The sequence below is a fragment of the Electrona antarctica genome (assembly GCF_951216825.1).
Source record: "Electrona antarctica genome assembly, chromosome: 13".
NCBI lineage: Eukaryota > Metazoa > Chordata > Actinopteri > Myctophiformes > Myctophidae > Electrona > Electrona antarctica.
In genome coordinates, this window is record NC_136794.1 from 42,191,831 (window position 1) to 42,207,748 (window position 15,918).

General features: G+C 44.6%; 1 protein-coding gene across 3 annotated transcripts in view; it reads right to left on the minus strand.

Annotated features, from left to right (window-relative positions):
- The window catches only part of parp4 (poly (ADP-ribose) polymerase family, member 4), a 44,299-nt gene extending 29,034 nt beyond the window's left edge, over positions 1-15,265 (minus strand). For 2 of the 3 annotated variants that reach the window (XM_079518326.1, XM_079518324.1), the window contains exons 1-10: positions 15,123-15,265; positions 13,876-14,009; positions 12,736-12,916; positions 12,052-12,169; positions 11,400-11,478; positions 11,141-11,239; positions 5,777-5,929; positions 5,135-5,272; positions 2,454-2,633; positions 893-1,044 (exon numbers count right to left, since the gene is read on the minus strand). In XM_079518326.1, coding sequence (XP_079374452.1) covers positions 893-1,044; positions 2,454-2,633; positions 5,135-5,272; positions 5,777-5,929; positions 11,141-11,239; positions 11,400-11,478; positions 12,052-12,169; positions 12,736-12,916; positions 13,876-14,004 — 1,229 coding nt within the window. In that variant the 5' untranslated portion in view covers positions 14,005-14,009; positions 15,123-15,265. The remainder of the gene's footprint in view (positions 1-892; positions 1,045-2,453; positions 2,634-5,134; positions 5,273-5,776; positions 5,930-11,140; positions 11,240-11,399; positions 11,479-12,051; positions 12,170-12,735; positions 12,917-13,875; positions 14,010-15,122) is intronic. The other variant, XM_079518325.1, reaches the window with a different exon arrangement.
- Positions 15,266-15,918: the final 653 nt, after the last annotated feature.

The following is a 15,918-nucleotide window of genomic DNA, read 5'->3' on the forward strand; positions in this document are numbered from 1 at the left end:
GTGCACTGTGATAGCAACAGAATTATACACCGTCGTGCACTGTGATAGCAACAGAATTATACACCGTCGTGCACTGTGATAGCAACAGAATTATACACCGTCGTGCACTGTGATAGCAACAGAATTATACACCGTCGTGCACTGTGATAGCAACAGAATTATACACCGTCGTGCACTGCTATAGCAACAGGCAACGACATATCGTTGCTGTCGGGAGGAAACCACCCAACTCCATGTTTGAGGTTTCTGACGTCTGTGTGTCGTTTCGAAAGTATTGAACCAATAAAAAGTAGTAAAATGTGCTTCGGACAGAACCTCTTAACTCCATTGGACCGTCAAACTGTCTGCTAAAGCAACCAACTCCACCACCTCTCCCCTTTTCATGGAAGTAATTGACAGTATATAAAGTCACAACACCAACTTTGATGAGGCAGTATTGCTTTGTTTTCAAAATATACGGTTTTCTTAATTTCCTGAAAAATGTTTATTTTTCATTACTTGAAAAATGTACATTTTGGAGTTAGGTGGTTTCTTCCCGACAGCAGAGACGGTCAACATATATACGATAATTATACAACATACACTAACTAACTAATTATAGTCAATATAATTATGCAATAATCCCAGTTCATTTTTCCCATAGACGTTACAGAAGTATTTATTTAAAGACCTGTAAGCCTCGGACCAAGCCAACTTGGATGGTGACAACTCATGACAATAAACAAAAAGAAATGGGCAGAAAAATGAATGGGAAATTCTCTTCCGGGCCGCGCGCCGGGGGCGGGACTGTGACGCTCTATTCGGGAACAATGCAAGTTAGAGAATAATAGAACTTTAAAAAAATGTTCAAGCAAACAAATGCACAAGGCTGTTTTAATAGGTGGCACATTACCTGTGTCTAAGCAGAGTGCTGACGCCCTTAAACTCGACGCTGTCAGGGGGAACGTTTTCAATGGCGCACCTCAGGGCACGGTACTTCCCCAGACAGGAAGGGGAGGGGCTTCTTAAGGTCACTTCACTCACGTTCAGTACATCTCTGATCAACTTGATGAGGCAAAAGAAAATTGTAACTAAGATTACTGTGATGGACTTGGACCAACTACTAGTGATAATGATAAAGAACTACTAAAGCGCTTTTCAAAACAGCAAGATGCACTGAAAATTCCAATCAGCTTAAAATGCATGTCTAAACTCTATGCATGTAGGCACATACATGGTGATGGTCCAGACGGCAGTTCAAACAGAGCATCATGAATGTAGGCGACTTTGAATGTGGCATGGTTGGTTATGCCAAACGGGCTAGTCAGAAACTGGTGATCTAATGGGATTTTCATGCACAACCATCTCACTCTAAAAACGGTGCTATATAGCACCATAAGAGGTTCTTTGGCTCGTAAGCATAGGGGAACCACTTTTGGTACTATATAGCAGGGGTTCTCAACGTTTTTGACCGGGGACCCCCGGAAATGCTTTGGCAATGTCTCGGGGTGTTTTCTGTCCCTCTATCTTCACTTGAAACTATCAATAAAGGCAGAAAAGCCAAAAACTAAATGTAAAAGTTGTACCTGATAAATTAGCCAGTGAGTGTAAAAAAAAAATCACACCCGTGTGAACTGAGTGGTGCAAGGTCTTATATAGCCTGATCAGCTGTGGTCTGACGTAATGTCAGTGACCATAGTAACCATGCTCATTTTTTTTGGTACGAACACGGGTACACGGGTACACGGGTACAAAGCCAGTTGTTGGAGTGGTTTGCACCACTCAAAAAAAGAGGAAAAACCTACATAAACAATAGAGCGGACATTTAGGATAAAATAAACATCAATTAATCCATTGAGACCTGGAACACATCCATGTCACGTTAGCGTTTAACCACATTAACCATTAACCAATTTTGGGCGGGAACCCCTTTTGGTGTTTTAAACATTATGTTATAATTTAGCTATTGAAAAATAGCAGATCTACAAGCTCATAGCGCGCCACCGAGTGGCGCGCTATGAACTTGTAGGTCTGCTATTTTTGAAAACTCGTTAAAATGTGCCTCAAATCTTTCCGAAAATTGTCATGATTTAGAAAAAAAAATCGACGTCAGGCCTGAATGGGTTAAAAGCAAATGGCTTTATCAATTAACATCAATCTAAACGAATTAAGACAAAAGGAAAAAAAGCATGTATAAAGAGGCCAGAACAACTACTATACGAAAAGGCCTTGATATAATAAGTAGGGTCTCAGAAGTGATGTGACATGGATGTATGTACGTTATATGCATGAGGTACCTGACACAGGTCCAGTTTGTGTGATATGATATTGGTATGAGTTACCTGACACAGGTCCAGTTTGTGTGATATGATATGCATGAGGTACCTGACACAGGTCCAGTTTGTGTGATATGATATTGGTATGAGTTACCTGACACAGGTCCAGTTTGTGTGATATGATATTGTATGAGTTACCTGACACAGGTCCAGTTTGTGTGATATGATATTGGCGTTATTGAGCAGTTGGTGGTTTTCTCTGTGCGGAAGAAGAGCGTAGAAGTCCTCTGTGACCGAGTGGATTTCTGACACGTCACTGAACGAGTTCTCCTTCACCTTCTTCCAAGCCTGAAGCAGCAGACCTTCTGCCCTGCTCACCTACACGCGCACGCATGCACGCACGCACGCACGCACACACACACACACACACACACACACACACACACACACACACACAAGTTGAGAGAAACAAACCAGAACTTCCTTTCCCTCAAACCGGCAGAGTAATACCTTCCCAATAAAAGTGTACTAAACTGATATTATGTACCATTTTGGAAAATAAATAAGCATTTGAATTATTATTAAAAAAAAGCGTAGCCTGCGATGAGAATAGAATTTCCCCGTGAGATATACAGACGCTAAACAGTCTCTGGAAAGTACACTCACATTCATATTTTAGAAATCAGCGAAACTACACCACATCAAGGCTTTTATTGGGAAGGTAATATTCTTCCGGTTTGAGAGAAAGGATGTTCTGGTTTAGACAGTTCCGGCCTTATGACTACAAAACAATGACTACAACATGACGTAACGATACCATCCGCTCCCGACCGGATCAAACATCAATTTAGAAACACAGACCAGGCTTTCCTCCGAGGTGGAAAGCCTGGTTGTGACATGAGGTTATGCAACTGAGTACTAAATCAGGCTCAACATGGGTGAAATGCAGACAGGAAGACATAAGACCATCACCATGTTGACTTGTGGTGGAGATTTTTGTCAAAATTCTATTTTTTGCCATGGACATACAAAATGAGTAGACAATCACTAGCCTATTACAGGTCTGTAACTCTGAGAGCGTACATATGGAACCAAATGGACCCATACGGGTCCATTTGTACACTCTCAAGAGTTATGTGGGTCCTTGAAAATAAAGCGTTTGAGAACCAGTACCAGTGGACTCCCTATAATGTGCCATCCATAATGTTGTAGTAAATGAGTGTCACACACACATTCTGAAGACTTGATATTCAGTAATTGGGTCGTTTGATCAAATGAAGAACATTATAATGGTGTGTGAAAACAAAATCTAGAATTAAGCAATATTACACGAGAGGGTGTTCTCTATCGTCATTAATGCACGCCTGCGGCGCCGTAGGAACTCGCCCTGCGGTGCTGTAGGAACTCACCCTGCGGTGCCGTAGGAACTCGCCCTGCGGTGCTGTAGGAACTCGCCCTGCGGTGCCGTAGGAACTCACCCTGCGGTGCCGTAGGAACTCACCCTGCGGTGCTGTAGGAACTCGCCCTGCGGTGCTGTAGGAACTCACCCTGCGGTGCCGTAGGAACTCGCCCTGCGGTGCCGTAGGAACTCGCCCTGCGGTGCCGTAGGAACTCACCCTGCGGTGCTGTAGGAACTCGCCCTGCGGTGCTGTAGGAACTCACCCTGCGGTGCCGTAGGAACTCACCCTGCGGTGCTGTAGGAACTCGCCCTGCGGTGCTGTAGGAACTCGCCCTGCGGTGCCGTAGGAACTCACCCTGCGGTGCCGTAGGAACTCGCCCTGCGGTGCCGTAGGAACTCGCCCTGCGGTGCCGTAGGAACTCGCCCTGCGGTGCCGTAGGAACTCACCCTGCGGTGCTGTAGGAACTCGCCCTGCGGTGCCGTAGGAACTCGCCCTGCGGTGCCGTAGGAACTCACCCTGCGGTGCTGTAGGAACTCGCCCTGCGGTGCTGTAGGAACTCGCCCTGCGGTGCTGTAGGAACTCACCCTGCGGTGCCGTAGGAACTCGCCCTGCGGTGCCGTAGGAACTCGCCCTGCGGTGCCGTAGGAACTCGCCCGCACGGCGAGTTACGAAAGGTATATCACAGAAGTGCATTAATGACGATAAAGATCACACTCGAGTGTAATATTGCAAATATACAAGAGTTACCCTTAAAAATAAGATAATCGCAGAATTTAATGTATCCACTACGACCACAAATGTCCCAAGAAACTAGCTAGCCTATAGCCACCGAGTCTGCTGCGCTCTGGGAGAAAAACACAGCTGAAATCTTTGTTTTGAGTAGGTGTTCCTTTGCGCTGGTTTAAGGAACGGCTAGAAGCTGTTTCCACCAATCAGATTGCTTCCTTCGAAACGACTAATTTGCCACGGACAGGGCTAAGTTTTGCCACGGACACATTTGTGACTAAATTAGACTGAGGGACTGCCATTGGATTTTTTTGAATTTTTGTTTTTTCATGTCATATGAAAAAGCAGCAATCATAGCTTCAAATTGACATATTGGTTGTTCAGTTTGACCCACCAGTTTTGGAGATATGGCTTATTGAGTAATGTCTTGCAGAAAACAGCGAGTTGAGAAAAGAGGCTTGAAAGGATCACTTCTGTGGTCTCTAACATTACACCTAGCTACATGTTTAAGCATGTATTTCATATTTACATGTCGATTTCAGCTCTGATATTTATTTCAGACATGCTCTAGTATGTGAAGAGTCTGCCTGTTCTATTAACTCATTTTGGGAAAAAATAAATACAACGTTTTTCTCCTCTGGTGAAAAGCTGGAGTTTGCGCGATGGCAGGCTCTCAGTCAAATCTGGTCACATTTGTCTGTGTACAGACATACAGTATCGATGAGCCCTGCATAAGACACAGTATCGTCTCACGTCGTTGAGGCTGAGACTGGAGATGGGGACTTTGAGAACGTTGCCCAGGCAACCCAGGGACTCTCTCCACAGCAGCTCCACGAACACGCCCACTTCCTGTGACACGCCGCCCGTGTTCAGCTCCTCTTCTAGCCGCAGCTGTCAATCATATAGAAGTGTATATTTGTACGTCTCTAAATGTTCTGATGAATTGAAAAAGGTGGACCCTGTTGTAAACAAGTGTAATGCTTTATCAGTGTGTCGTCCACAGTAACAGTCTTTAGTTTGTATTGAGTTGTGCTTTCATGTGAAATGTACCCGTTCTGCAAACTGTTAATAAATACTTCAATCAATCAATCAATCAATCAATCACACACAGATTCCAGGTGTCAAGTGAGTACAGTTGAACTTCCAATTCCATTCATTTCACTTTTAGTCTAGTCTAGTCTGAGTCATTAAATAAAATGAGGTTTAGTCTGTCTACCCGTTCACGGCAGTTATGGGCTGTGAATAAAGCTTGTTTTGACAAAGAAATCTGGGAAAAGAATTTGAGATAAATGCTTTTTTTACATTTTTTTCAAGTCTCTTTAACATTAAAAAAAAATAGTATTTTACCCCTCCCACGCCCACACTCCAGAGATAAATGTATCATCATCATCAGACCTGTTTGAGTGCAGCAGAGAGCAGAGGCTGAGCCTGAGGGTGAAGGGTGTTGGTCAGTGAGTATCTAGCATCCAGGAGATTCTGCCTCAGCCTCTGGTAGATCGGCACAGCCTCCTCGGACGTGGAGGCCAACAACACCTTGTCCGACGCCACCTGACGACACAAAGAGGATATAGATCACGCACACAGTGCAGTGCAGTACATACCTAGCCTGGGTTCCGTCGAATTGTTTAGTCACTTCGCTAGTCAGTCTGGAAAGGGTCCCATCTCCAAGGTAGGCGGGACATGTAAAAGGGTGACAAGCACCCGTGGCTTCCGATTGGTTAAAAACACCAGTTTGACGTTGTATCAATGCGCACCACGCAGCTACTGCTGTTGCCCTTCAACGTCCCGTTTACATTCACTAAACTCACCCCACAGCCGTCAGTTATTTTGTACTACTGCATGGATAGAGTGGCACTGGCTGATGACGTATCTGCAACAACGTGGCTACCTAACAGGTCGGACGTTATTAAATGCGAGTCTGCTGCCTGCTGGCCAGACAAAAACAAATCCACGGAACGCAGCGAATCAGGCTGGAACCCAGGCTAGTGCATACCTACCCTACCCTACACTACATCCCAGCAGCGGAGGAGGGGGATGTACCAGACTAGAGGGTAGCACGGGTCCACCCAGAACCGAATACCCGAGAGCCGAGCCGAGTTCGGGCCCAAAATATTGATATTGACTTGTCGGTTCCAATCCTTATCGACTCCATTTCGGACCGGATCCAATCCTTCTCTGTGCCGTTTCGGGAATTTGCTGGGCCCGTGCTACCCTCTAATCCAGACAAGTGTTGATTTTGACAGCAAATCCTTATTCAGTTTAGTCATAGTCTTTTGAATAAAGTTTAATTGGAACAACATTCCAGTCATCTGGAATGTTGTATTGTTAGTGGACTAAATATCATAAGCTTTTAGTCGACAAAATCTACAGTTGATTTAGAAGACTAAAATGTATTTTGGCAGGCCTTGATGGCGTCATAATGACTGATTTTACACTTGGTTGCATGCTGCAAATAGTCAATCTACAAGCTCACACCGCGTCGCAGTGCATTGGCTATGTTGACGAAATTGACCATAGCCACTTGCCCAGATGTGCTGACCTCATCACATTTGTGAGGATGGTTATGGCCGTTTTTAGCCCAAGGAGTTTTTTTTGTGCAAAACTAATGCTTGAAACCCCCCTAGTTTGACACGTCACATTCTACTTAAAGCATAATGAAATTTTGAAAATGTTGCCTTATATAGGTCGTTAATACAATCCCCGCCAGGATTAATTAAATAATGATTACTATATGCCAGGATATCTCCCCGTTCAACCCTTATTTTGAAGATCCAAAACACCGCGAACAGAACCGGATGTTGACTGAATGGTGTGTGTGTGTTGTCGGATCGGTTGTTGATGTTTGACTAGCTGATGAGGAGTACAGGCCAGCGCCATTACTGCGACCGCTAGGCTCCGTGCAATAAGCGTTGTTTTGGCCAGAAATGCCACCTGGGATTTGGAGTCTAAAGCGACTTGTCTGCATGCACAAGCAAGATGGCGCAGTCCGGCCTGGGCCATGGCTCAGCGGTCCAGGCACCTTGGCTGGTAATCCAGTCTGGCAGTGTGCCGCGGGTTCGACTCCTGATCCCGACGGCCTTTACTGCATGTCTTCCCCCCATCTCTCTCCCCATTTTCCTGTCAGCCTACTGTCTGTCCCTCCATAAAAAATATAAAATAAAGGCGAAAGCAAAAAAAAAAAAAAAAAAAAAAGATGACGCAGTCCAGTCTTATGGCTAACAACAGATAGCCTAACTAAGCCATCCGAAGCTAATGTGAGTAGCCTTTAGACTAGATCTAATCAAAAGATTTTATACAACTGAATTAACGTAACCTACTGTGTTTGGCGCATGTCGCTTGCCGACAATTAACGTAGGCTACGTTTTTTGGAGGGGGAAGTGTTAATGGTATGGTCACATATAACCGCCTATAAAAGAAAATTCTCAATACCGACAGCCGGTCGCAGGTGGATTCATCAATGTATACACAGTATTATATATATATATAATACTGTATATATATATATATATATATATATATATATACAATCAATATTTTAGGATACATTTCCCACTCCACGCCCCCAGCTGCCGGACTATGAGAAGAATGTAAAGTAAGTGAGCCTGACCGAGCCATGGGGCCCATAGGGCAGGAGCCTATCTCCTTTTTCTCATCTTTTTGAAGAGCAAAATGCCGGAGCCCCTCAGCAAGGTGTCCACGAGAATACTGGCTCACCTGTTGATTTTGATTTTGACTTCTCTCCTATTCTAGTACCAGATGTGTTGCGTGCCCTGTCTACACTTGACCCAAAAAAGTCCTCTGGTCCAGATGGTCTCGACCCTTATTTTCTAAGAATTTCGGCCTTGGTGATTGCACAACCGATCACTGACATTTTTAATCTTTCTTTATCTACTCAGAGTTTACCAGAAGTGTGGAAACAGGCTCATGTTTCACCACTTCTCAAGGCTGGCGACCCCTGTGACGTCAATAACTATAGGCCTATCTCCAATCTCTCAGCCTTGGCTAAGATTCTGGAGGGCCAAGTATCGACTCAGGTTAAACTCTTTCTTGATGCACATAAGATTCTAACCCCAATGCAGTCTGGCTTCAGGGCAAAACATAGTACTGTGACAGCATGCCTCAATGTTATTGATGACATCAGGGATGCCCTGGGTTCTAAATCGTTCTGTGCAGCCTTATTCATTGACCTTAGCAAGGCATTTGACACCGTGGACCACCATGTCTTGCTAAATGTCCTCTCGAATACTGGTTTTCGCCACAATGTGCTAGGCTGGTTTAAAAGCTACTTATTTGGCCGCACACAGTGTGTTAAATTTGGTGATACACTGTCTGACTCTATCACCCTGGAGAAAGGAGTCCCTCAAGGTTCCATTCTAGGACCTTTGCTTTTTCTGCTGTATGTAAACCATATTTGTAGTCAATCTAAGCATAGTAGGTATCATATGTATGCAGATGACACAATTCTGTATTCCTGTGCCCCCTCACTTGATGTGGCAGTGTCAAACTTGGCCTCTGACTTTGTTTCATTGCAGCATGAACTGCTAAACAGCAAACTGCTACTAAATGGCCACAAAACCAAGGCCATGCTATTTTCTCCAAATAGCCTAGTCAATGTCCCCTCAAATATCACCACTCTGGATGGAGTATCCATCGAATGGGTTGGGTTGTATAAATATCTTGGGATCTGGTTGGACAACAAGTTAAACTTTAAACACCACATTGACGCCTTGGCAAAAAAGCTTAAGTTCACGCTGAGTTTCTTCTATAGAATGAAGTCCTGCTTTTCGAATGCTTCTCGCAAAAAGCTGGTTACAGGCCTCTTCCTGTCGCAGCTTGATTATGGCGATACTGTCTACCGCTTTGCTAGTTCCTCAACTCTGAGCAAACTTGACCCCCTGTTTCATGCTGCATTGAGGTTCATAACAAATTCCCCCTATAGGACTCATCACTGTACTCTGTATGCCCTAGTGGGTTGGTATTCCTTAACGTCTCGCAGGTTGCTACATTGGTATATTCTTATTTATAAAGCTATTCTTGGTAATCTCCCACGTTACATTGGTTCTAAATTTGAACTTGTCCAAAACTCTCTCAACCTCAGATCAAATGCTTGGTTACGCTATGTCGTGCCCCCAACTAAATCTGAGGCTGGAAAAAAAAGCATCGCTTATTTCGGACCCTGGTCTTGGAATGACCTACAGACCAGACTCAAACTGGCTGCTGTGATTCCCCTAGTGAGCTTTAAAAGGATTGCCATGGGCACACTTCCCATGAACTGCTCCTGCTTTGACGTATAGCAAATGTCTGCTTGCTTTTTAGTATACTAAGCAATGCTTAGTTTTTTTATTTATTAGTCCTTATTGGTCGCGTTATTAAACGTTCCTGTTCTCCCTTTGAGCTTCTTAGTATTGGGTACTGTATTTATGAGCATTGTATGTATGTCATGTTTTTTGTTGTTGTGTATTGTTTTGTTACTGGCAGAGCTGTGTCACTTGTTTTGCCTCTTGTCTTGGCCAGTTCACACTTGTAAAAGAGACTTCAGTCTCAATGTGGTTTTTACTGGTTAAATAAAGGTTGGGCCTCATGTAGCCATGAGGCCCATAGAGCAGGAGCCTATCTCCTGTTTCTGTAGCCATGAGGCCCATAGGGCAGGAGCCTATCTCCTGTTTCTGTAGCCATGAGGCCCATAGGGCAGGAGCCTATCTCCTGTTTCTGTAGCCATGAGGCCCATAGGGCAGGAGCCTATCTCCTGTTGCTGTAGCCATGAGGCCCATAGGGCAGGAGCCTATCTCCTGTTTCTGTAGCCATGAGGCCCATAGGGCAGGAGCCTATCTCCTGTTTCTGTAGCCATGAGGCCCATAGGGCAGGAGCCTATCTCCTGTTGCTGTAGCCATGAGGCCCATAGGGCAGGAGCCTATCTCCTGTTTCTGTAGCCATGAGGCCCATAGGGCAGGAGCCTATCTCCTGTTGCTGTAGCCATGAGGCCCATAGGGCAGGAGCCTATCTCCTGTTTCTGTAGCCATGAGGCCCATAGGGCAGGAGCCTATCTCCTGTTTCTGTAGCCATGAGGCCCATAGGGCAGGAGCCTATCTCCTGTTTCTGTAGCCATGAGGCCCATAGGGCAGGAGCCTATCTCCTGTTTCTGTAGCCATGAGGCCCATAGGGCAGGAGCCTATCTCCTGTTGCTGTAGCCATGAGGCCCATAGGGCAGGAGCCTATCTCCTGTTTCTGTAGCCATGAGGCCCATAGGGCAGGAGCCTATCTCCTGTTGCTGTAGCCATGAGGCCCATAGGGCAGGAGCCTATCTCCTGTTGCTGTAGCCATGAGGCCCATAGGGCAGGAGCCTATCTCCTGTTTCTGTAGCCATGAGGCCCATAGGGCAGGAGCCTATCTCCTGTTTCTGTAGCCATGAGGCCCATAGAGCAGGAGCCTATCTCCTGTTTCTGTAGCCATGAGGCCCATAGGGCAGGAGCCTATCTCCTGTTTCTGTAGCCATGAGGCCCATAGGGCAGGAGCCTATCTCCTGTTTCTGTAGCCATGAGGCCCATAGGGCAGGAGACTATCTCCTGTTGCTGTAGCCATGAGGCCCATAGGGCAGGAGCCTATCTCCTGTTTCTGTAGCCATGAGGCCCATAGGGCAGGAGCCTATCTCCTGTTTCTGTAGCCATGAGGCCCATAGAGCAGGAGCCTATCTCCTGTTTCTGTAGCCATGAGGCCCATAGGGCAGGAGCCTATCTCCTGTATGAGACATAAGCCTCTCACCTTGGATCCTTGGATGACCTTCCTGACCACACGGTAGCGCCGGCCCTCCTCTCCTGTGGCACTCTGCAGCTCCACTACGGCCCACATGTCGTCAGCCTCCTGTCAGCAATGCATATCGAGGTTATATTTCCCAGTAACATCTTGCTCCATATCACGTATGAGAGAACATCCTATTGTTCTACTTACAGAACCAATACACAGGCACTATATAACTGTGACAGGCCAAGCAAAGCCGAAGCAAATTAACTAGATGCTTCACCTTTTCTAATATGGAATATTTGGCGACTTGGAACTCAGATGGGAAGGTTGGGACATCACTTAGATTTTCCGTATCCCCCCTGCAAACAGGAACATTTAGATTACAGGGTTATAACAGACATATATAATTTCCTTGGCTTTGCAGTTTGCACTCATCCTTTTGTGGCAATACACCTTTTGTTTTATGACAAGTGTACACATGGAAGAAGAAGAAGTCAAGTTGAACTTTCTTTGTCGAGTACATTTTACGCATGCATGGGAGCTCAACGCGCTTCACAATGAAAACATACAGACATAAAAGGAAGAGAAAGAGGTTTGCTTATCGAATATCATCACAGCACATTATTTACATCATCGATGTCAAGTGGAAACCTTTCATGTCCAAAAACGTTACTTTTCTATAAATGTGTTCCATTGGATCGAATGTAGTTACTATTTCACAAGCTCTTGTTAATGTTTCATTGGTTAAATATTTCTAAAACCCACAGTAGAAGTTGAATGTTCTCAAATACAGAAACTTTAAGACTTTTTGGTCAATAATATTGGTCAAAACAATTTGGTAATCAATAAAACAACAAGATAGGCCTTCGGAAACCACAACTCTTAAATGTGTCGCTAGGTGTGACAGCTACACCAAACAAAACAATACACACCTGTGCTGGTCCACAACGTTAGCAGTTTCCCGCTGATGGCCTGCCTTTGCTGTCTGACTGACGACGTCGACAGTGTTGGACATCTCAGAGCCCCGTTTGCTTGTTGTCACATACGATACTGAAACACACAGAACAGCAGCACCATTAGTACCAGTAAAGGCTCATTCATAGTCTGGATTTTCAGTGGTGGGGTGACCACCGCTCCGGTGGTGGGGTGACCACCGGAGCTGAAATTACGTTGAGCGGTGGGGAGTAAAAACAGAGAGAAGGGCTGGGGCGGTGGCGGTGGTTTGCTCTTCAACGCGGCTTGTGACGTCATGTTGTAGTTCGGTGGTCACCTCACCACCGAAAATCCATACTATGAATGAGCCTTAAGACGCCCTGAGGGTGAGAAGTGTGCACGCATCCGCCTGGGTGACGGCAGACTGCTGAGCGAGCACTGGCGCTTTGGCATGGGGGGGGGGGGGGGGGGGGGTCAGATCAACATATGGAATGAATTCTGTACTGGCCATATATGGAGCGTGTCTTGAGTGTACAGGGTTTGATGAGGTCAGATCAACATATGGAATGTCAGAACAGGTCAGCTCTATATATGGAGATCTAAGGGTGGCAGCGGGGCAGGGTCAGGGTACAGTGTTTGATGAGGTCTGGCCATATGGCTGGGACGGTGTAAATGTGACATACCTGGCTGTGAGGCTGGGACAGTCCAGGTGTCCAGTTGGTGCGGGCCAACGGGCAGGAGCACTCCCCTCTCCACACAGCTGTAAACATAGTCCACAGCCACCACTGGAGTGTGGTGCTTCTGGATGCTCCGCAGCCTATTGGAGCTCAGGCTGGACACACTGCTGGCCACCACCAGAGAGCACTGTGTAGGCCAGAGAGTGAGTGAGGTTCAAGGTTCAAGGTTGTACTTTATTGTTACATCTTGTGTACAGATACATAAGAGTAAGACTTATTTTATATTTTTGTTTGGCTTCCTTCAGACAATGCAGCAGCAAATATATAATTTATTATAATATAGCATCTCACAAAAAATACATGATGGATTAACCACTTAAGCACTATTTCAACAATAGTGAAAAGGCGCATTAGGAAAACAATCTTGTGACACGTCATATTTCCATATATTGTACATATATTTATATTGAAAATGTTTTAAAAAAAAAAATACATATATATATTTGCAATCCATACAAAATGGGGCCACAACCCACCAGCTCTGGTGATCCATTATTGATAGATAGATACTTTATTTGTCCTTTCGGAAATTTGTTCTGTGCACAGCAGTCATCAGGATATACATAAAACATATGGAAACAAACAGATCGCACAGTACATAGACAATAAAGAAACAATGCCAACAGAAGGCCACCAGTCATAATTCCAAGAGGCATCACATCACACTTTATGCACGGAACTGAGATGGGGCCTGCTTGTTCATAAGTCCTATACAAACGATCTTGAGGCCCTAGCCTGCAGAGAAGGTACCATGTACCGTCGCCATGATGGTAAAAGATGGTATTGGCTGTGTAACGGGTGTGTATTGTCCCTAGTAATAGCTTTCCCCTTCCTGAGTACCCGGGTCTCATACATTGAGGTCATACTCTCAAATCGTACCCCAGCTATTTTGCTGGACACGTTGATGATTTTATGGAGTTTGTTCTTATTAACCAATGATAATGAGCCATACCATGAAACCAAAAAAAATGTCAATGCACTCTCCACAAAGGATCGATGAAAGAGTGACCTGATCGATGTTTGGGAAGCACTGGTGTAACTAACTAACCTAGCCTATGATCTGTGTGTCCGTCTCTGGCGTCTCACCTGTTTGTTGACCACATAGGAGATGCTTCCTCCATGCTCTGTGAGGGTCAACGCCAGCCTCTTCTTCTCCTTATGAGGCAAGGTCTTCAGCTCCAACACAATGGAGCACTTCTCAAACAGAGGAGCCATGCTGGCTGACCACACACACACACACACACACACACACACACACACACACACACACACACACACACACACACACACACACACACACACACACACACACACACACACACACACACACACACACACACACACACACACACACACACACACACACACACACACACACACACACACACACACACACACACACACACACACACACACACACACACACACACACACACACACACACACACACACGGCTTTATGACTCTGCCTTGTGTAGAGTAGAAGACAATGCAAATGCTCACACATACAGGCATATATGATGAATGTGCACACAGAGCAGCCTGGCCCTCCCTTAGAGTATATAAAGGGCCCTCCCCACTATGGAATGCAAAGTGGTGATATAATAGTGCTGGGAAGGAAATAAAGGAATAATTTCCTGGTAAGTTTTTATATATCCTACATTGCAAAAAACGAATATTAAGAAAAGAAAAAGGCTATCATGAACAATAAATATTATTAGATTTTTCCACTTTTCTTTTGACTAGTCGCAAGTTAATAAACACATCATGACATCATGTATTCCTGTAATGTATAATAACCTCTTAAAATGCAGAATAAAACTTATGGGCCACTGATATCATCACATGATCATTATCTGTAAAGACAAATTCCCATTGTATGTGTTCACTTGTGTTGTAACCTGGCTGGCACGCCCAATTAACACAGTTAATGAAAAACCAATACATTTAATAAAGCAGTTAATCTCTCTGTCTGTCTCTCTCTCTCGCATCGTAGGCTATATGATAACTTGATTGATTGATTGAAATATTTATTAACAGTTTGCAGAATTACAGTACATTTCAAGCACAAACTCAATACAAAGACTGTTAACTGTGAGTGGACGACCCAATTAAGCATTACACTTGTTTACATGAGGGTCCACTCCACCTTCAATTCATCAAAAAAACTAACATATATCAAACTATTAAACTATTCACTGGAAGAAAATATCACATCTGTCTCGCACAAATTAAGTATCGATCAGCCACAAACACGTTACAAGTCAACCACCCGGTAAATTACACCACAGCTAAATACTTTAACATGAATGACATAATAACAAACTAAAGTACTTGTTTGTATGGCTTCAAGCTGACATTTCCCGGAATGCTGTCAGGTGTGGTTTTTTTTCGGTGATTTCGCAGCGAGAAAAACGCAGTCACTTCTTGAAACAACAGTCGACACTTCTCTGTTTCTGCTGTCTTCCTGGTTTAGCTTTTAGACTAGTATATTTACCTTAGAGTAGCCTATATACATAGCGACTTGTAGTTTGCATATCCGGTCTAGGACGGATACGGAAACAGCCTATGTACGTATTATGTGTATGCGTGGGAAATGACCGGATACAGTAGGGCGGGCTTTAATAAATATGCCTTGTCTGTCTCTAAAGTGGATGCTGATAATAATGAGCTCTACTACTCCCCCTTGTGGTGCTTCGAGTAGTAACCTAAACGTTGCTTGCTTGATTACATAAACTGTGTGTGTGTGTGTGTGTGTGTGTGTGTGTGTGTGTGTGTGTGCGTGTGTGTGTGTGTGTGTGTGTGTGTGTGTGTGTGTGTGTGTTCAAAGTAAGCTGAGGTTTCCACCTGACAGAGAAGATATATAATAATGTTGGTTATTTACTCACAACTTTGTTTATTTAGATTAGTTTTACTTGACTGCAAATGTTACGAATGTTATTGAGAGATGGCATTGTTTGGACAGATGCTGGATTCCTGTTTTATTTTTCTCCAAAGCACTACAGTTCTCCTTCTCTACTTGTGTGACTATTTACCCTGTTTGTTGACAAGGGTTCATTCATGCCATCTACCCTGATCTTGTACATTGCAAGTTGCTTTGCTAAATGCCTAAATTGAAACTGATGTACAT